Here is a 20,960-nt window from a genome sequence, read left to right on the forward strand (position 1 = left end):
TTTGTTGGGCGCGTCGGATGGATTTATTAAAAGAAGCTACATGCTGGACGGCGCTGGTGCTGCAGAGGGCATGGGATCCCATCCGAAGGGATGGAAGGGCCATGTTCAGCGGAAGTCACTGTATGCACACACGGAAAAGTTCTCGCCTCTAAAAGGCAAGGCCTCTTGTTGGGCCGAGGAAACACGCGGCGACAGAACACACACCCACCACAGGGAAAGAAGAGCCATTCTGTACAAGGCTGCGCCATAGACGGCTGCAGACGCTACGCTAAGAAGGAAAAGAGCCACCCGCTCTCTGTCTCTCGCACAACTCCCCCTCCATCTAGGCCTCCAAAAGCTTGCCCAGGAAACGCAAGTTGAGGATCTTGAGCTGCTCGTCCAAGTCCATGCGGACGATGCCGTCCTCGCCGTCAATGCTCAAGAGGACGCCGGTGGCTTCCCGGTCCTCGCCCAAGATGACTTTGACCTGCAAAATAAGGGGAAGCGTCCCGTTAGGTGAACAGTCCCAAGATCCCAGCCATCCTGTTCTAACTTTGGGTGAATAACACCAATGACAAAGAGGCACAGGCACAAACGGAGCTGGAGAAAGTGGAGAAAGAGAAGCTAATAGCAGCTGAACAGGGAGAAATGAGGCACCTTGATAGGGATATACTCTGTCTTCAGCTACATAATAATATACAGGTTGAGTAGCTCTGAGTCTCCTTTAAGAAAGCGGAATACAACAACAACAACAACAACAACAACATGATCTCACTGTCTTCAGCTACATAATAATAAAAAGGTTGAGTAGCTGCTTTGAGTCTCCTTTCAGAGGAATATAACAACAACAACAACAACAAAACAACAACAACAAAAGGAAAACACAGGGCACCACTGTGGGGAGATGCTCTGTCTTTAGCTACATAATGATATACAGGTTGAGTAGCTCTAAGTCTCCTTTAAGGAAGTGGAATACAACAACAACAACAACATGATATCACTGTCTTCAGCTACATAATAATAAAAAGGTTGAGTAGCTGCTTTGAGTCTCCTTTCAGAGGAATACAACAACAACAACAACAAAAGGAAAACACAGGGCACCACTGTGGGGAGATGCTCTGTCTTCAGCTACACAATAATAACATGAAGGTTGAGTAGCTGCTTTGAGTCTCCTTTCAGATGAACATAACAACAACAACCACAACAATAAAAGGAAAAGACAGGGCACCACTGTGGGATGCTCTGTCTTCAGCTAGACAATAACATGAAGGTTGAGTAGCTGCTTTGAGTCTCCTTTCAGAGGAATATAACAACAACAACAAAAGGAAAAGACAGGGCACCACTGTGGGATGCTCTGTCTTCAGCTACACAATAATAACATGAAGGTTGAGTAGCTGCTTTGAGTCTCCTTTCAGAGGAATATAACAACAACAACAAAAGGAAAAGACAGGGCACCACTGTGGGATGCTCTGTCTTCAGCTACACAATAATAACATGAAGGTTGAGTAGCTGCTTTGAGTCTTATTTAAGAGAAGATAGTGGGATATAATAGTAATAATAATAATAATAAACATACTCTCACTGCCTTCAGCTACATACTAATAATATACAGATTGAGTAGCTGCTTTTAATCTCATTTGAGAGAAGAAAGTGGAATATAATAATAATAATAATAATAATAACAACAACAATAAGAAGAAGACCCAATTCGCTTAATAGGAAAACAAAATGGGACACCACAGTGGGGAGATGCTCTGCTACATAATAGGTTAAGTAGCTGCTTTGAGTCTCATTTGAGAGAAGAAAAAGGGATATAATAATAATAATAATAATAATAATAATAATAATAATAATAATACTATGCTCCCATTGTCTTCAGCTACATAATAATAAACAGGTTCAGTAGCTGATCTGAGTTTCCTTTAAGAAAAGAAAGTGGGATATAATAATAATAATAATATGCTGTCACTGTCTTCAGCTCCAAAATAAATAAAAAAAACAGGTTGTTTAGCTGCTTTGAGTATATTTAAGAGAAGGAAATGAGATATAATCAGTCAATAAATAAATAATATAGAGACCCAGTGGGAAGATGCTCTATCTTCAGCTACATGATAATATATAGGTTGAGTAGCTACTTTGAATCTCATTGAAGTGGGATAGTATTATTATACTATTTTATTGTATTATTATTATTAATGCTCTCATTACATTACTTTTGTGATGTCTTATACTGTTTAATGTTTTTTATCTATATTATGTTTTATGTATACTGATTTGTTGGAAACCGCTTTGAGTTGCCAATTGGCTGAGAAAGGCAGTATACAAATGCAGCAAATAAATAAATAATAAATTACAGAACTCTCACTTTAAGAGAATAAAGTAGGATATAACTGTAACAACAACAACTTGGGAAATGTCCAACATGCGATAGAATACAAAAGCCAGTATAGTGTTCTTGTTTGCTGTGCAATCTTGTTGTGTGTCTAATAATAACAACAATAACAATAATACAGAGAAGCAAATAGTAGTTCTACACGTAGAAATGGGGCACCTCAGTGGGATATGCTCCCACCATCTTCATCTACATCATACTGAATAGCTGCTGAGAGTCCCTTTAAGAGAGGAAAGCGGGATAAAAAGGTAAAGGTAGTCCCCTGACATTAAGTCCAGTCAATAAAAATAAAAATAATAATGATGAGTGTGCCTTCCCCAAAATGCTTGGGAGCAGAAGGGTTTGGGGTTTCAGATCCTTAGACTTCCAACATCGGGTAAGGATTGGGTGTGATTTTCCATGAATCAAGATGGAAGAGAGCCCTCTCCTTCCCATTCCCATCATCCTACCTTATTGTTCTTGGTGGGTGTAACTGGCTCCAGATGCTCGCTGGAAATGCTGACCACCTTCTCGCTGTCCTTCAGGTAGACTGAGCAGATCCCGCCCTGGAAGGAGGAAGAAGGGGCAGACAGGGAGGAAACAACCAAGGTGACAAGAGACCAGGCTCAACAAGACCTGCCTAAATCCTGGAAGCATTTGCATGCTTCTGTCTTTTAAAGTTCACAGCCTAGCTGGTAAACTCTCTTTCCATTTAACAGAAGAGAGCACAGGAAAGTCCTCTTTGTTGGAAGCGAAGAAGCATCAACACTGGTCTACATAAAGCAGTGTTTCTCCACCTTCCTAATGCCGCAACCCCTTAACACAGTTCCTCAGGTTGTGGTGACCCCCAACCATAACATTATTTTTGTTGCTACTTCAGAACTGTCATTTTGCTATAATAATGAATAATCATGTAAATATCTGATCTGCAGGATGTATTTTCATCCACCTACCGTCACGCTGCGGATGACACCCGTCTGCCCCACGACTTGGCTGTCCAGGTAAGTGTCGCGCACTTTCACCTGGATGTCAGTCGTGACCCAGTCGCTGGAGCTCTGCTCGATCCCGGAACCCGGAGTGTGTGGGTTGTAGCCTCCCGGAGAAGGAGCCCCCGGGGTCATGGGGCTGTAGCCCACGGGGCTAGGGCTGGGACTCGCCTGGAGAGGGAGGAGGAAATCATGAGGGAGAGTTAGTTGAAATCAGGGGAGTCTCCAACTTTTTTAGCAGTGGAGCCCCTTTTTGAAGCAAAAGTTTCTTGTGCAGCCCCAATTCATGTTTATGTATTACTAGCTTGGGGACCCGGCACTGCCCGGGTTATTTGAGAAAGGAATTGTGTATCAAGGTTGGTCTTTATCAGTTATTTATATGGCTCGCAGTGGTCTCAGGAAGTAAGTGAAGGTACTGCGAGTCCCATCATCTGTGGTCCATCCTCCTCCAAATTGCACCAGGATGGAGAGTGGGCCATGGGGGCTCGGTGTGCCAAGTTTGGTCTTGATTGGTCATTGGAAGAGGGTTGCAGCAGTCTTGGGAAATGAGTGGAGGTACTTGAAGTCCCATCATCCATAGTCTGTTCTCCTCCAAACCTCACCAGAATGTGGGGGCTCTCTGTGCCAAGTTTGGTCTTTATTGGTATTTGGATGAGTGTCACTGTGGTTTCTATTTTTATTTTGGAATTTACCAGTAGCTGCTGCATTTCCCACCCTCGGCTTATACTCGAGTCAATCTGTTTTCCCAGTTTTTTGTGGTAAAATTAGGTGCCTTGGCTTATATTCGGGTCGGCTTATACTCGAGGGTATACGGTATATTAATCTAGGCATCAGTAGGTTCAATGTTTTTGAATATTTACATAAAACTGTAATTCAAGATAAGACTGTCCAACTCTGATTGAACCATTATTCTAACCTTCTTCAATGTAAATATGCTTACATGTCCTCCAATAATAATAGAGTAAAATTATAATAATAGAGTAAAATAATAAACGTAATAATACAGTAAAATAATAAATGTAAATAACAATAACAATACAGTAAAATAATATATGTAACAATAACAATAATGGAGTAAAATAATAAACGTAATAACAATACAGTAAAATAATAAATGTAACAATAATAGAGTAAAATAATAAACGTAATAATAACAATACAGTAAAATAATAAATGTAAAAATAATAGAGTAAAATAATAAACACAATAATAACAATACAGTAAAATAATAAATGTAACAATAACAATAATAGAGTAAAATAATAAACGTACTAATAATAATACAGTAAAATAGTAAACATAATAATAACAATAATAGAGTAAAATAATAAATGTAACAATAACAATAATAGAGTAAAATAATAAATGTAATAATAATAGAGTAAAATAAATGTAATGATAACAATAATGGAGTAAATAATAAACGTAATAATAACAATACAGTAAAATAATAAATGTAACAGTAACAATAACAGAGTAAAATAATAAACGTTATAACAATACAGTAAAATAATAAATGTAATAATAACAACGACAATAAAATAATAAATGTAATAATAATCATAACAACAACAACAAACTAAAATAATAAATAATATTGACTCGAGTATAAGCCGGGGGAGACTTTTTCAGCCTAAAAAAAAGACTGAAAAACTAGGCTTATACTCGAGTATATACAGTATGTGGTTTTGTACATGCATTGTAATGTATTATTTATTTATTTATTTTGGCTTTTTTAGTCTCTTCCGCTGTGTTCTTCAGTGTTTTTATGAGTGATGGTCACTCGTTGGCCTGAGAGGTGTCCAAATTTGGTATCAATTCGTCCAGTGGTTTTTGAGTTACGGTAATCCCACAAACAAACATTACATTTTTATTTATATAGATTTCTAGCAGGGAAGCATTGACCATCAGCTCTTCCCAAAGCTTTTACATGACCTGAGATTTGTTTTAAGTAGTTTGTTTTTTTCAGAAGCAAAACTTTACACGTCCACGTCCTCTACTACATTACCTGGTACGCCATTGGTGACGGCGTCGGATGGTAACTAGCTGGCGAATGGGTGTTCTGGTAGCCCACGGGACTCGGCGCCACTTGATGGAAGCTCTGAGGGCTGGGACTCGGCTGGTAGGAGCCTTGAGGGGACGGGACGGCGTATGGAGAAAACTGGTCCGTGTTATACCTGCCGCAAAAGAGAAGGTGGGAAACTCAAGGACCGCGTTATTTTCCTCAAAGTTAATACATTTTGCTCTTCTGAGATTTTGTGTTCCAGGCACGGGCCAACTTGAGGTGTTTTGGACTTCAACTCCCACAATTCCTGGCCTCAGGACCCTTCCTTTTCCCCCTCAGCCGCTTAAGCGGCTGAGGGGGAAAAGGAAGGGGCCTGAGGCCAGGAATTGTGGGAGTTGAAGTCCAAAACACCTCAAGTTGGCCCATGCCTGGACTTCATTCTCTGCAAGTCACTCTGAAAACAGAATAAAGAACACAACAGGTGTATACTCACATGGCTGGCGTGCCAGGGGTCTGAGGGTTGTAGGGAGGGTTGACCTGTGGGGAGGAAGGGTCCGGATAGCCCGGGGTCTGTGGGTTGGGGGTCCCTCCATAGCCCTGCGGCGAAGGGGTGGGTTCGTCGTCGAAGCCGTAGTCGAACTCTTCCTCCGCTCTGAAGGAGGCAACGAGAACAAAGAAAGCGGTCAGCTTGGCCCTTTCACAGCGGCCTTACCTTCCTCCCTCTTCCTCTGCCAAGTGGCACCAACCTTGAAGGCGTGTTGGGGTTGTTGGGGTCCCAAGCCCCGCTCTGCGCTGGGGTCCGGCTGCCGTCATGTAACGGGGTCTGGGAGCCGTAATGGGGGGTCCGGTTGCCTGAAAGAGACGCAAAAACACCACGGGATGGTTTAAGGCAGACAGGGCTTGAAGAGAGGGCTAGGAAGACAGTTCCATCTTGTCTTCTGTGTCATCAGTTTTATATTATTAGCACTGCACCCAACAGCTGCTCTGGGTCCAGAGTGAAGAGAGACTAGCAAGACAGTTCCATCTTGTCTCCTGTGCTGTGCTAATAATATAATATAATATAATATAATATAATATAATATAATATAATATAATATAATATAATATAATCTATATAAATAAAAATGTAATGTTCGTTTGTGGGATTAACATAACTCAAAAACCACGGGACGAATTGACACCAAACTTGGACACAAGACACTTATCAGGCCAATGAGTGTCCATCACCCCTAAAAACACTGAAAAACAACAGAAGGGACTTAAAACGCCAAAAAAAAAAGCCAAAAAAAAGCCCCCCAAAAACTCTACAGCGCATTGCAAAAACAAAACTTCCTCCTGGCAAACTACACACAAAAGCATATCCACACTCTCTTTCGGACTACAGCTCCCAGAATCCCCTAGACCAGGACCTTTAGGAGGGGAGGATGATCCAAATGCACTGCTTCCAAGATGCAAGCTTGCTTCTCCCTGGATTTCTTTGAGAGCATCCCAATCCCTGCAGATTTCCAATTCCCTATTCTTGGACTGCAACTCCCAGCAATCCTCCAGATAGATTAGATAGCGATAGGTAGGGAGGTAGATAGATTGATAAGAAGGACTGCTGGGAGTTGCAGTCCAAAATAGGTTGAGAAGGAAGAAAGGGGAGAAAGAGGAAGGGAAAGAAAAGGGGGAAGGAAGGGAAGAGGAAGAGAAGGAAGGAAAGAGAAAATGAAAGAAAAAAAAGGGAAGGAAGGAAAGTGGGAGGAAAGGAAGGAGAGAAAGAAAGGGGAGCTGTCGTTTTCATCGTCCTTTTGCGACGCTGATGAAGCACTTCCGCATTCCCCACATGCTTTTGCTGGAGTCTTTTTTATGGCCTCATAAATTAGTTAATTTAGCCTCCCCACACAAGGTGGTACCTAATTTTCCTACTTGACAGATGTAACTGTCTTTCGGGTTGCAAAGGTCGACAACAGGCTACACAATTGGTTGGAAGCCCACTCCAACCCGAGCTGGCTTCGAACTCATGACCTTTTGGTCAGAGTGACCTTAATGCAGCTGACACTCAGCCAGCTGCGCCACAATCCCGGTGTGGATTTACATATTACTTGTAAGCCGCTGTGAGTCCCCTTCGGGGTGAGAAAGGCAGCATATAAATGTCATAAAGAAATAAAACAAATGGACAAATTTCATTATTCCAGTTGTTTTGGTCTTCAACTCCCACAATTCCTAACAGCTGGTAGGATTCTATCACTCACCGTCATGGAGCGGAGTCTGGGAGCCATACATGGGAGTGCGAGACCCTGAGCCGTACATCGGGGTCTGGGAACCATACATCGGGGTCCGGCTGTGAGCGGAAGTCATGCCGCCTGGTCTCCGCGAACCACTATCAAAGGCAGGGGAGATAAAGTGCAAGTTACAATAGTCATGAGAGCATATTCCCATCTCTCTATTTTCCAGAGAGGTGACGTATACAAACACTGCTGCCTAATGACCCATCACGAGATGACTCCAAGTGGAGACCCAGCTCCTGAGCTTCGGGTATCTGCACTTCTAATGCCATTGAAGGGCATCCTAGGGTCAGCACAGAAGTATATAATGCACTTGTCTCTATCTGTAACCCTGTCCCCAAATTGTATCATTCCCATCAGCTCTTACACTGTAGTGAGTCGCTGCCGGTCAACGGAGATGGTCTGGCAGGTGGAGTGAAGCTCCACACGGGCAGTGGATTCCGTGGCATCTTTGACCACCCCAATGTAGCCTGGAAGAGAGACCTGAGTTCAGTTCAACGATCCGGAGTCTCCAAGGGTCCTGATGGAACTTAAGAGGCTTTCAACCCATGTTGGTTGTGGTTCAGGGAGCAGGAAAGTCAAGGCCAAGCCTGGACAAACTTTGGCCCTCCGGGTGTTTTGGACTCCAACTCCCACAATTCCTAACAGCCTACTGGCTGTTAGGAATTGTGGGAGTTGAAGTCCAAAACACCTGGAGGGCCAAATTTTGTGCATGTCTGACTCTAGACCAATGGTTCTCAACCTGGGGGTTGCGACAACCAGGGGGGTTGCTGGGCCATTTTCTGGGGGTCGCAAAGGCGCCTCGGTTGGCCCCGCCCCCTCCACCTCCTCAAAATGGTTGCCGGTTCCTGTGCCAGGGAAACAGCCAGACTTTCCAGGTCAGCTCCTCCACCTTGTGCGAGGCCTTCCTCGCGCTCCCGCCGGCCAGCAAGGGAGCGAGGCAGGCGAGGGCCCTTCGCGCAAGTCCGAAAATAATTTTATGGTTGGGGGTCACCACAACACAAGGAAGCACATTTATGGTTCACGATGTTAGAAAGGTTGAGAACCACTGCTCTAGGCTATTCAGGGAACGTTGATACCTGTCTCAAATGGGGGCGGCTTACCTTTGTAGGGCCCTTGGGAGATCCGTACTGTCTGCCCAATGAGGTCGTTGTCCCTGCGGCCACGGCCTCGGCTCATGCCGCCACCCCCAAAGCCGCCAGGTTGCCCTGAGGAACAGAACGACAAGTATGCCTGAGCAAAGCCCTGGGAAGATGTCATTCCCTTGCACTGTGGCGCATGCAGTTTGTTGCCACCTCACATTTGTTCCTCGCTGACTCACCTCCAGCACTGGGATGCATGGGGCTGTTGATGCGGGGACTCATGGGGGCAAAGCCGCCAATGGTGAAATTGGTGACATCTCGAGGCTGCGGGAGGGGGAAAAAGAACAAGAGACTTAGAAACCTTGCAAAAATTATTTATTTATGTGTTTATTATTTACTAGCTGTACTCGCCACACGTTGCTGTGGCCAACCTTCCCTCCTTCTTTCTCTCCTTCCTTCTTTCCCTTTTCTTCCTTCCTTCTCTTCTTTCTTCCCTCTCTACCTCTTTCTTCCTCCTTTTTTCTTTTCCTTCTATTTCTCTCCTTTCTTCCTTCTCTACCTTTTCCCTTCTTCCTTTGATCCCTTTCTTTATTTCCTTCTCTCCTTCATTCCTTTCTCTACCCTTCTTTTCTTCCCCCTTTTCTTTCCCTCTTTCTCTCCTTTCTTCCTTCTCTACCTCTTTCCTTCCTTTCTTCGCTGTTTGCTTCCATCCTTCCTTCTATCTTTCTTTCTTTCCTTCCCTCCCTTTCTCTTTCTTCCTTCTCTACCTCTTTCCCTTCTTCCTTCGCTCCCTTTCCTTTTTTCTTTCCTTCTCTCCTTTCTTCCTTCTCTACCCATTTCTTTCCTTCCCCTTTTCTTTTCCTCTTTCTCTTCTTTCTCTCTTCTCTATTCCTTCCTTCCTTCCTTCGTTCTTTGCTTCCATGCTTCTTTCTTTCTCTCCTTCCTTTTTTTTCTGGATCGTCATTTAGCTTTTTGGGGGTTTTAGTCCTTTCCACTGCTTTTTTGCGGGATTTTATGAGTGATGGTCACTCCTTGGTTTAGTAGGTGTGTAGTGTCCAAATTTGGTGTCAATTCATCAAGGGGGTTTTGAGTTATGTTAATCCCACAAACAAACATTACATTTTTATTTATATAGATACCGCACCCTTCTCACCACGAAGGGGACTCAGAGCAGCTTACAGAGTACACACATATGGCAAACATTCAATGCCGATTACACAATTAACAAGGGCAGACAACACAAACAGAGGTAAAGGCATTTCTCCCCATCTTATTTCCAGCATCTTGGAGGCTGTGCTCAACTATGGCCACAGGGGGTCCTGTTGCTCCATCTTGCATGCCGAGGAACTTTCCTCTCATTGATGTCCTTAAGGGCACCTTTATTACCTCTCTTTATTAACTCGCATTTCTGCTTTCCACCTGCTAGGTGGGCAGGTGAGCTGGGGCTAACAGCAGGTGCTCACCCCAACCCGGGCTCAAACTGCCAAACTTTAGATCAGCAGGAGTTTTCTGCAGCACAGATATTTATCCTGCTGTGCTAAGCCTGGAATTGGAATTCATCTGATCCAGTGCAGTTCAGTGGCTGTGACAAACTGACAGGGTAATATTTAAATGTCTAGTTCCTGCCCTGCTGTGTGTAAATCAAACAAAGCTAGGGCTGACAGCGGAAGCTCACACCACTCCCCGGAATTGAACCTGCGACCTTTCGGTCAACAAGCTCAGCAACTCGGCGCTTTAACCCACTGCGCCACCGGGAGCTCCATAAAGAAATATTAAATAACTAAAAATAAAATAAGATAAAAATACGACATTAATCTTGGAATGTACTATTGCATGACATTATTTCCTTGAAAGCCTTAATGGACTCCTTCCCCTGCCTCTGAATAGATCACTCTGTCTCAATAACCCACTTTTTTGACTCTTCTTAATGGTCAAAGGGAAGGCAGATCCCTCCTTACCTTTGAGCCTCCAGCCAGGACCAAATGGCGCGCGTTGCACACAAACATGCCCCCGTTTTCCACCAACTTCTTGCAATGGAGGAAGGCGAAGCCTTTGAAGAGATGCCGGATCTCCCCCTCTCGGCCCTGGAAAGACGAGGAAGAAGCGGAAGGGAAGTCAGATGTTGTCATGAACCCCTTTGGAACTTCAAGAGAAGACCTCAAAGGAAACCAGGCCACGGATGGAAACTGACAGCAGGGCCTTAAGCCAGAGCTATCTATTGGCATTGAAGGCAGAGAATAAAGGGCTGGAAAAGGATAACAAACAATGCTGATAGTAATGGGCTAGCAATAGAGTGATAGCTAGTGAATAGAGCTTGGAAACAGAGTAGTAAAGGGGTCTGTGAAGGAGGAGAGGATTTGCCTAGGAATATTTACAACGCTCTCACACACAAAGATCAGAAATAGCTTTCTTTCCATTCTGTAATGATCTGGAGTAAAGGAATCTGTTTCCAAACTACTTTGTGAGTGCATTTCATCCCAAGGATTTGCAGTTTAGGACAGTTTGGTAGTTCCTCCATAGGGCAAATCTATATATATAAAAATGCTCTGTGCATATTGAGTGGCTTAAAAACAAACAAAAAACTACGGGGCCAAATGACCCCAAATTTGAAAACAAAATTCCTCACAATCCAAAGAGCGACCATCACTGAACCCCCCCCCCCCCCCCACAAAACACCTTTAAAATCAAAAAAGGAAGAAGACAACACACCTCCCCTGCCCCCCTCACACTGAGGACACAGAATAAGGGTTCCCAAGCAGCAGCGGCAGTTGCTGCTCCCTGCATGTCTCTTGGCCCCTAACTAACACTAAGGCAAGGGATCAAAAGGTAGAGGCTGAGAAGGAGGAGGGAGAGGAGAGAGAGGGAGGGGGGAGGAAAAATGGGGAGGAAGGTCACACTCTGTGCACACCCTCTGATTCTCTGCCCCCCCCCCCCACACACACACACACATTCCCACAGCACAAGGGAAGGAGGAAGGTGCCATGATGGGGGTAATAGGGACACACGAAATTGACATTGCTTGGAAAGGAGCCCCAAAGACCATCCAGCCCAACCTCATTTGGCAGTAAAGGAAGACACAATCAAAGCCCTCACAACAGATGGCCAACCAGTTGGAAGGGAGCCCTAAAGGCCATCCGGCCCAACCCCCTCCTTCCTTCCCTTTCTCTACTTCCCTTCCTTCTCCTTCTCTCCCTTCCCTTCTTTTCTTTCCTTCCTTTTTCTCCTCCCGTCACCAGCTTCATCCTCCTTTATTAAATCTACAGTGTAGATGCACCCAAAGTCACCCCTTCCACACTGCCATGTAAAATCCAGATTATCTACTTAGGACTGGATTCTATGGCAGTGTAGACACAAACACTGGGGAAGGGAAGGAAGGAAAGAGAGAAGGAAGGAGGCAACCAAAGAGGGAAAGAAGGAATGAAAGAAAGAGGTAGAGAAGGAAGAAAGGAGAGAAAGGGAAGGGGAAGAAAAAGGAGGGAAGGAATAGGTAGGTACCTCTCTTTCATAATAGTCCAGATATCTATCTCTAATTCGAAAATTCTTACTATAGGTCACAGCAACGCGTGGCAGGGCACAGCTAGTGACATATATAAGGTATTTTTAAAAGGCAGCCCAGCAGGAGAGCGTTTCCATCTTTGTCATCCAATCTCTCAGTGAAACTTCAACCTGTGCGCAAACTCAGTATATCCTCAGAGACCCAACCCCTCACCGAGTGTGGCCCGTCAATGACTTTCACAATGTCCTTCACGTGGATATTGTTCTGCTCGGAGTCCGAGGCCACGGCGAATCGGTTGTCTTTCTTCCGGTTCACAGCCTGGTGCCTGACCGTCACCACTTTGCCGTACATGTTGAGGACCTGCAGGCAAGAGGAAGTAGCTCATTCAGGGAAGGGAGGAGGAAACTATTGCTACTAGAGGTTTGCAATAGTTTTTTTCCTAAGCAACAGGGAGGATCAGAACCTTTTCTGCTACAGCTGTCACTGGTTAATTGGGTGTGCTATCTGCTTCAGCATATAACAAGGCACTAGGTTTGCAAGCTTCGAGCTTTGTGTTTGGCTTAGCTTGATGGCTTGTTTCAGCTGAAGGAACCTTTGGCTGTTGCTGGGAGGGGTTATGCAGCGTCCTGAAGCTGAAGACTGAAGCCCTTTGGAGTGCCAAGGAAACTGCTTGTTTATGGCAAGATAAGGACATTCTACTGATAACTAAGTAGAGGCTGTATAATAATAATAATAATAATAATAATTATTATTATTATTATTATTATTATTTCCCAAGTGACTAGGACTGCGTGATGTGTCAGTGGATAATTTATGCAGATCCCAGTAAAGTGGCCATTTATCTTTCCCCCTACAATCAGTAATGGTGTCTGAGTCAAACAAGGACTGTAATCCAACATGTCTGGGTGATGGCAATATCATGCTGGAGAAGGCAGAGGATTAACTCTGCTTTAAAGGCTATATAACCTCAAGGATCTGTACCCATCTCAAGGTGAAGCACACTACACATCAGCCATGGATTCTATTGAGAGCAGGAACATAATAAATAACAGGGACATTGTGAAGGAGCCCGTATATTATTGCTAATAACTGTAAAGGCTTGGCCACTATTTTTTAATGATGCCACCAAATTGTAAGGATGTATAAGGAGCCACCTCTTTGTGAGGGCTTATTATATTGATGACACAACCAATAGCTTGCAATATGGATTTAGTCTTTCTTCAATATGTAGCGTGACTTGACTTAGAAAGGAATGGTAACATAGGCTTGACTTTAAAAAGAAACTGTAACAAGTTTATTGAGGTACAGAAGCTTGATGGTTTCAAAGTTTCCTTTCTCTTAGAGGTACAGATCTTCAAAGGTTACATTCATAACCGTTCTTAAATAACTCTTAGGAGGCCTAATTCTTCTAACAAACAAGTCTCAAACTTAGTTCCTTTAAAAAGATGTTTCTTTCTTTCACAGATTGTTTCAGGCACACGCTTATTCTTTCTTTATGATGGCTCTGTTACAATAAAGATGCTTATTAAGGCTTCCCCTCTTTTTCCACAACTGTTACTTTTGATATAAATAAGTCACTCGACTTATCTAAACTATATTGGCTCAAAGCCAAAACCTTCCTGATTCTTAATACCAAAGAATCAGCCTTCCCCTGTAGTTCTTTGACTACAGAATTCTCACTGGTTCTCCTCACACAACAGAACCAGCCACACACAACAGAACCAGTTCACCGACTACAGACTGACTGCTTTAAAATGGCTGCTCTGCCAAGTGGCAGTTGGCTCCGTCCCTATCTCCATAGCAACAAAACTCAAAGCGAGCTAAGCTGGCTACCATTCCCCAAAATTATGCAATACCATAAACTTACCCTTACAAACACTTATCTATAACAATACATAACTGTAGATAAAAATTTACACTTCATCACAGACATGCTGTCCAAGACTGAGGTGAAACGAAAGGCATCAACTATGAAGGGGAGGAGTGCAAGAGGGTGACTTTGAGAAGCCCAAATCTTCCAGCCAAACACCAAAAGGTAGAGGCACTCACCTGGAATGTCTCCCGCTCCAACCGGACAATGATGCCGACCGTCTGGTGGTCCAGCTGCACCAGCTCCCCCCACTCATGCTGCCCGCCTGCGTCCACACCAGAAGCCGTCTCTGAGCAGAGCTGAAGGTCCCGGGGCAGGACTTTAAGCTGCAGGTGGGAAATATGGCAACTGAGACCGAGAAAGCACTTTTGGATTCAGATCAGGAACATCAACAATATAAACCATCTTGTCTCCTGCATATGCCATCAGTTGGGGACTTCTCCCCCCCCCCCCCCCAGCACCAACTGCCGTTCTGGGCCGGAGTGAAGAGAGGGGGGCTCAGGGGACAGTTCCACGTCTCCTGTGCTATTCTAAGAATAGAATAGAATATATATTGTATATACATATAAGTCGTTGACATGCTGGCTGATACCTAAACAAGGGACATCTCCAGCTCATCCCTTGTTTGGGTATCAGCCAGCATGTCAATGACTTAAATCAAGAAATAGTTTTCTAAGATCTACAGAGACACTCACTGGAACACCCCAGCAAGTGAGAGCCCAAAAGTGGCAGGCTCAAACCCAGAACCTCAACCAATGGCTGATACCAAATAAGAGACTCCCTCCTGGGCACACAGAAAACTGGGCGACTTGGAAGGCACTGAACAGGCTGCGTTGTGGCACCACGAGATGCAGAGCCAACCTTCAGAAATGGGGCCACAAAGTGGAATCCACAACATGCGAGTGTGGAGAAGAGCAAACCACTGACCACCTGCTGCAATCCAACCTGAGCCCTGCCACATGCGCAATGGAGGACCTTCTTGCGGCAACACCAGAGGCACTCCAAGTGGCCAGAGACTGCTCAAAGGACATTTAATCAATTACCAAGCTCGCAAACTTTGTGTTCTGTTTGTTTGTTTGTTAAAAAATGTAATACAACTGTATGGTTGCTCCTGACATGATAAATAAATAAATGTAATGCAATATAATACTACTACTAATAATATATTATAATTACATATTTATATTACATGTAATATTACTAATAATATTACAGTATAATTGATATAGTACAGTATAGCAATATTTAAAACTGATAATATATGCTAATAATATACTGTATGTATATATACCTTGTATGCCACTCTGAGTCCCCTTCGGGGGAGAAGGGCGGCATATAAATGTTGTAAATAAATAAATAAATAAACAAACAAACAAACAAAGGATGGGAGACATCCTACTCTACTCTACTTAGGAGACGCTAATGAGATCTTATATTGATGTTTATTGTTTATTATGTTATTGTTTTAATTGTTTTTTAACTGTTTTATGACGTTGAGCATTGAATTTTGCTATTGTTAACTGCTTTGTCACCTAAGGGCTGAGAAAAGCGGTATATAAATGAAGCAAATAAATAAATAAATAAATCCAAGGGTATCAGAAACTATAGTCCAGGCATGGGCCAACTTGGGCCCTCCAGGTGTTTTGGACTTCAGGTTTTGGACTTCAGCCAGTAGGCTGTTAGGAATTGTGGGAGTTGAAGTCCAAAACACCTAGAGGGCCCAAGCTGGCCCATGCTTGGGTTAGAGCTTCCAGATCATAAATCATGAGTCTGAGCCTATCTCAACAAAGCTGGAATGTCATTCGAGTCCCTTATCATCCCTCGCACTCACCTCATGCATCGTGAGGTCAGAGAAGAGAATGACGAAGTTTTCCTCCACACGCACAATGAGTCCTGTGTCGCCCTCAAAGCGCCCCGCGATCACCTTCACGTGGTCTCCCATCCGGAAGTATTTGCGCAACTCCTGGGCCGGGAACTCCAACATGTCCTGGAGAGAAAGGCCCGACGTGTTTATCAAGCGGAATCTAGTATCCAGATCAAGGGAAGTGGCAGCCCCACTCTCTTCTGTTTTGGCCGGGTCCCACCTGGAATAGGACTATATCCAGTTCTGGGTACCGTATATACGTGAGTATAAGCCAACCCAAATATAAGCCGAAATACTGTTGCTAACAAAAAATGGGAAAACGTATTGACTTGAGTATAAGCCGAGGGTGGGAAATGAACCAGCTACTGGTAAATTTCAAAATAAATATAGATACTGGGATTGGTATTTCAAATGTAACTTCTGTAGTTTGCTGTATAAATTGCATGTACAAGGAGGGGAGGGTGGGAGTTGAATAAAACAATAAAACCACAATAAAAACAATAAATAAATATAGATACTAATAAAATTACATTAATTGAGGTATCTGTAGGTTAAATGTTTTTGAATAATTACATAAAAGTGTAATTTAATTGTAATCCAACTCTGATTAAACCATTATTCTAATACCCTTCAATGTAAACGTGGCTACGTATCCTTTCAATAATAATAAAGAGAGTAAAATAATAAATGTAATAATAACAATAATGATATTATTTTACTCTATTATTACTGTTAGATTTCCATTATTTAACTCTATCATTATTGTTATTGTTATTCTAATACTCTTCAGTGTAAAGGTGCTTACGTATCCTTCCAATAATAATAAAGAGTAAAATAATAAATGTACTAATAATTATATTATTTTACTTTATTATTACTGTTAGATTTCCATCATTTAACTCTATCATTATTGTTATTCTAATACTCTTCAGTGTAAAGGTGCTTACGTATCCTTCCAATAATAATTAAGAGTAAAATAATAAATGTAACAATAACAATGATATTATTTTACTCTATTATTACTGTTATATTTCCATCATTTAACTCTATCATTATTGTTATTGTTATTCTAATACTCTTCAGTGTAAAGGTGCTTACATATCCTTCCAATAATAATAAAGAGTAAAATAATAAATGTAATAATAACAATAATATTATTTTACTCTATTATTATTGTTAGATCTCCATTATTTAACTCTATCATTATTGTTATTGTTATTCTAATACTCTTCAGTGTAAAGGTGCTTACGTATCCTTCCAATAATAATATTATATTATTTTACTCTATTATTACTGTTAGATCTCCATGATTTAACTCTATCATTATTGTTATTGTTATTCTAATACTCTTCAGTGTAGAGGTGCTCACGTATCCTTCCAATAATAATAAAGAGAGTAAAATAATAAATATACTAATAATTATATTATTTTACTCTATTATTACTGTTAGATTTCCATTATTTTACTCTATCATTATTATTATTACATTTAGTATTTTACTCTGTTTATTATCACTGAAAAGATACATAAGCACATTTACATTTCAACTCTATGACTCTACAGAAGTCCTTAAATGGAGGCTGCATGGCCATCTGTCCAGAGGGATCGGATGGTGCCTTCCTGAATGGCAGAACAGGGTTCATCCGGATGGTCCTTGGGGTCTCTTTCAACTCTAGGATTCGATGGCTGGACTTTTGTTGGTAGAGTGGCAGAAACAGAAGGGGAAAATCTCCCTCCACATGGCAGCCTGCAGTTTCCTCCCAACACTGGGATATGTTTTGAGAGGGATTTGCACTGGGATTGTGGCACAGCTGGCTGAGTGTCAGCTGCATTAAGATCACTCTGACCAAAAGGTCATGAGTTCGAAGCCAATCCGGGTTGGAGTGGGTTTCCAACCAATTGTGTGTAGCCTGTTGTCGACCTTTGCAACCTGAAAGACAGTTGCATCTGTCAAGTAGGAAAATAAGGTACCACCTTAAAGTGTGGGGAGGCTAAACTAACTGATTTATGAGGCCATAAAGAAAACTACAGCAAAGCATTCCAGCGGGGAAGCATGCGGGGAATGCGGAAGTGCTTCATCAGCGTCGCAGATGGACGATGAAAGCAACAGCTCCCCGGCAGCCAGAAAAAGTGAAATAGCCTCTGTGTATGTCTGTATATGTTTTTATGTCAAAAATGTCAAAAATGTTTGCCAAGTATGTATACACTGTAATCCGCCCTGAGTCCCCTGCGGGGTGAGGAGGGCGGAATGTAAAAGCTGTAAATAAATAAAATAAATAATTGAGAGGAAACTTAAAGGATAGGATAAGTCAGGATAAGAAAGGAAGGCACAATGCTGTCCTGAGACCCAGGTAGCCCCCAAAACCATACCTTGAGGTCTTCATGCTTTGGCATGATGGTGATTTTGTTCCCATCCACACTCAGGATCTTGCCCTGCAGGTTGATCAACTCCCCTTCGCACACCTCCACGTTGTCACCGGGCTGGAAGTTGTGTTCCCGTTCCTTTCCTAAAGCAGACACAAGAGAAGCCCAGCATGAATGGTATTTAATCTGCTTAAAACAGGTTTTAAATGGCCTTAATTAACAACAACAAGAACACCAACACAAAATCCATCATATGTATCTCATTTGCTGTGACATACTGTGCTTTTGTATCAGAATAATAATAATAATAATAATAATTAATAATAATAACAACAACAAAACAACAACAACAACAACAACACTTTATTTATATTCTGCCCTTCTCACCCCGAAGGGGACTCAGGGCGGATCACAGTACACATACACGGCAAACATTCAGTGCCAAGAAAATCAAACAAGCAAAGCCAGTACCATATGGGTGCCACCATCCCCAGCTCTCTACCCATATTGCCACCATCCCCAGCTCTCTACCTGTGCTTTCGGTCACCACCTCCAAGTCAATGCCTTCTGGTTGGTCCTCAAATTTTTCCAGCTCAGACAGAGTGGGCTTCACTCCTTCCGTGATCTGATGAGCAGAAAACAAAGCGAAACAAAACAAAAATACATCCATGTGGCAGTTGGAAGATGCTCTCAGTTACTGAACGAGCACAATGCCAAGCGTGTCTTTCCTTCTGTAGACCAGGCATCTAATATTTGCCTGCCTCAGGGGAGCATGGTTGCTCCATCCATGTTCAACATTTACACAAATGATCAGCCACTGCCAGAAGGAACAGAAAGTTTCATCCATGCTGATGATTGTGCCATCACTGCCCAAGCAGAGAGCTTTGAAATGGTTGAACAGAAGCTCTCTGAAGCTTTAGGTGCTCTTACTGTCTACTACAGGGAAAACCAGCTGATTCCTAATCCATCTAAACTGCAGACATGTGATTTCCATCTTAAGAACAGACAAGCATCTCGAGCTCTGAGGATGACTCGGGAAGGAATCTCACTGGAGCATTGCAGCACACCCAAATATTCGGGAGTTACCTTGGACCGTGCTCTGTCTTACAAGAAGCACTGCTTGACAATCAAGCAAAAAGTGGGCGCTAGAAATAATATCATATGAAAGCTGATTGGCTCAACTTGGGGATCACAACCAGACACAGTGAAGGCATCTGCCCTGGTGCTTTGCTACTTTGCTGCTGAGTATGCATGCCCAGTGTGGAATACATCTTACCACATTAAAACATGTCGCATTGTCCCAGGATGCCTACACCCTAAACCACTGGAGAAATTATACTGTTAATTATATTATACCGGTATTAAATCACCTGACATCCGCTGGGAAGTAGCACCCAACAATGAAAGGACCAAGGCTGTGACATCTCTGGCGCAACCACTGTTTGGTTATCAGCCAGTATGCCAACGTCTTAAATCGAAAAATAGCTTCCTAAGATCTACAGAGATTTATCAGCTGTTAGGAATTGTGGGAGTTGAAGTCCAAAACAACCAGAGAGCCTCTGGTCATTTCTGGTCACATGCCCAGTGTGGAACACATCTCACCATGCGAAAACAGTGAATGTGGCTCTTAATTCGACATGCCACATTATCATAGGGTGTCTGCGCCCTACACCACTAGAGAAATACTACTGTTTGGCAAGTATTGCATCACCTAATATCCGCCGGGAAGTAGCAGCCAATAATAAAAGGACCAAGGCACTGACATCTCCAGCCCATCCTCTGTTTGGATATTAGCCAGCACGCCAATGTCTTAAATCAATAAATAGTTTTCTAAGATCTACAGAGACACTCGCTGGAACACCTCAGCAAGCGAGAGTCCAAAAGTGGCAGGCTCAAACCCAGAACCTCAATCAGTGGTTGAGACTAAACTCCCTCCTGGGCACACAGAAGATGGGGCGACTTGGAAGGTGATTAACAGACCACTCTGGCACCATGAGATGCAGAGCCAACCTTAAGAAATGGGGCCACAAAGTGGAGTTCACGCCATGCGAGTGTGGAGAAGAGCAAACCACAGACCACCTACTACAATGCAGTTTGAGCCCTGTCACATGCACAAGGGAGGACCTTCTTACAGCCATAACCAGAGGCAATCCAAGTGGACAGCTTCTGGTCAAAGGACATTTAGCATCATGCCAAGTTTTTAACTTAGTTTGTGTTTTTAAATACATTGCAACTGCACCCTCAATTTGCTTCTGACACGATAAATAAAATCTAATATTTGCAGTGCTTTCCACAACAGCAACAATGTTCTTCTCCTCAAACCAAACCCGCAGGTTTTCCGATCCTTACCACTGCAGACATGGCAAAGCTCTTGAAGAGGAACCCTTTCCGGCTGTACCGGTTGCCTTCAAAGATGAGGAAGTCCCCATCGGAGGCCACATCGCCACCCAAAGACCTGGAACGCAAACAAGAGGAACACCTGAGTAAGAAGGTCTTTCTCACTGTATTGTTGAAGGCTTTCAAGGCTGGAATCACTGGGTTGTTGTAGGTTTTCCTGTCTATATGGCCATGTTCTAGAGGCATTCTCTCCTGACATTTCGCCTGCATCTATGGCAAGAATCCTCAGAGGTTGTGAGGTCTGCTGGAACTAGGAAAAAGGGTTTATATATCTGTGAA

The 20,960-nt window shown here is 43.0% G+C and overlaps 1 protein-coding gene across 2 annotated transcripts in view; it reads right to left on the reverse strand.

The window, feature by feature from the left end:
- Positions 1–20,960, reverse strand: part of LOC137095151 (transcription elongation factor SPT5) — a 39,227-nt gene continuing 18,267 nt past the window's right edge. For both annotated transcript variants that reach the window (XM_067461464.1, XM_067461462.1), the window contains 17 exons: positions 20,634–20,739; positions 18,816–18,909; positions 18,291–18,427; positions 15,888–16,043; positions 14,236–14,382; positions 12,400–12,546; positions 10,649–10,774; positions 8,930–9,014; positions 8,712–8,816; positions 7,976–8,078; positions 7,576–7,703; positions 6,088–6,193; positions 5,835–5,993; positions 5,345–5,513; positions 3,304–3,507; positions 2,821–2,916; positions 1–466 (listed from right to left, as the gene is read on the reverse strand). In XM_067461464.1, coding sequence (XP_067317565.1) covers positions 323–466; positions 2,821–2,916; positions 3,304–3,507; positions 5,345–5,513; positions 5,835–5,993; positions 6,088–6,193; positions 7,576–7,703; positions 7,976–8,078; positions 8,712–8,816; positions 8,930–9,014; positions 10,649–10,774; positions 12,400–12,546; positions 14,236–14,382; positions 15,888–16,043; positions 18,291–18,427; positions 18,816–18,909; positions 20,634–20,739 — 2,212 coding nt within the window. In that variant the 3' untranslated portion in view covers positions 1–322. The remainder of the gene's footprint in view (positions 467–2,820; positions 2,917–3,303; positions 3,508–5,344; positions 5,514–5,834; positions 5,994–6,087; positions 6,194–7,575; positions 7,704–7,975; positions 8,079–8,711; positions 8,817–8,929; positions 9,015–10,648; positions 10,775–12,399; positions 12,547–14,235; positions 14,383–15,887; positions 16,044–18,290; positions 18,428–18,815; positions 18,910–20,633; positions 20,740–20,960) is intronic.

This window comes from Anolis sagrei, chromosome Y, assembly GCF_037176765.1.
Source record: "Anolis sagrei isolate rAnoSag1 chromosome Y, rAnoSag1.mat, whole genome shotgun sequence".
Classification (NCBI taxonomy): domain Eukaryota; kingdom Metazoa; phylum Chordata; class Lepidosauria; order Squamata; family Dactyloidae; genus Anolis; species Anolis sagrei.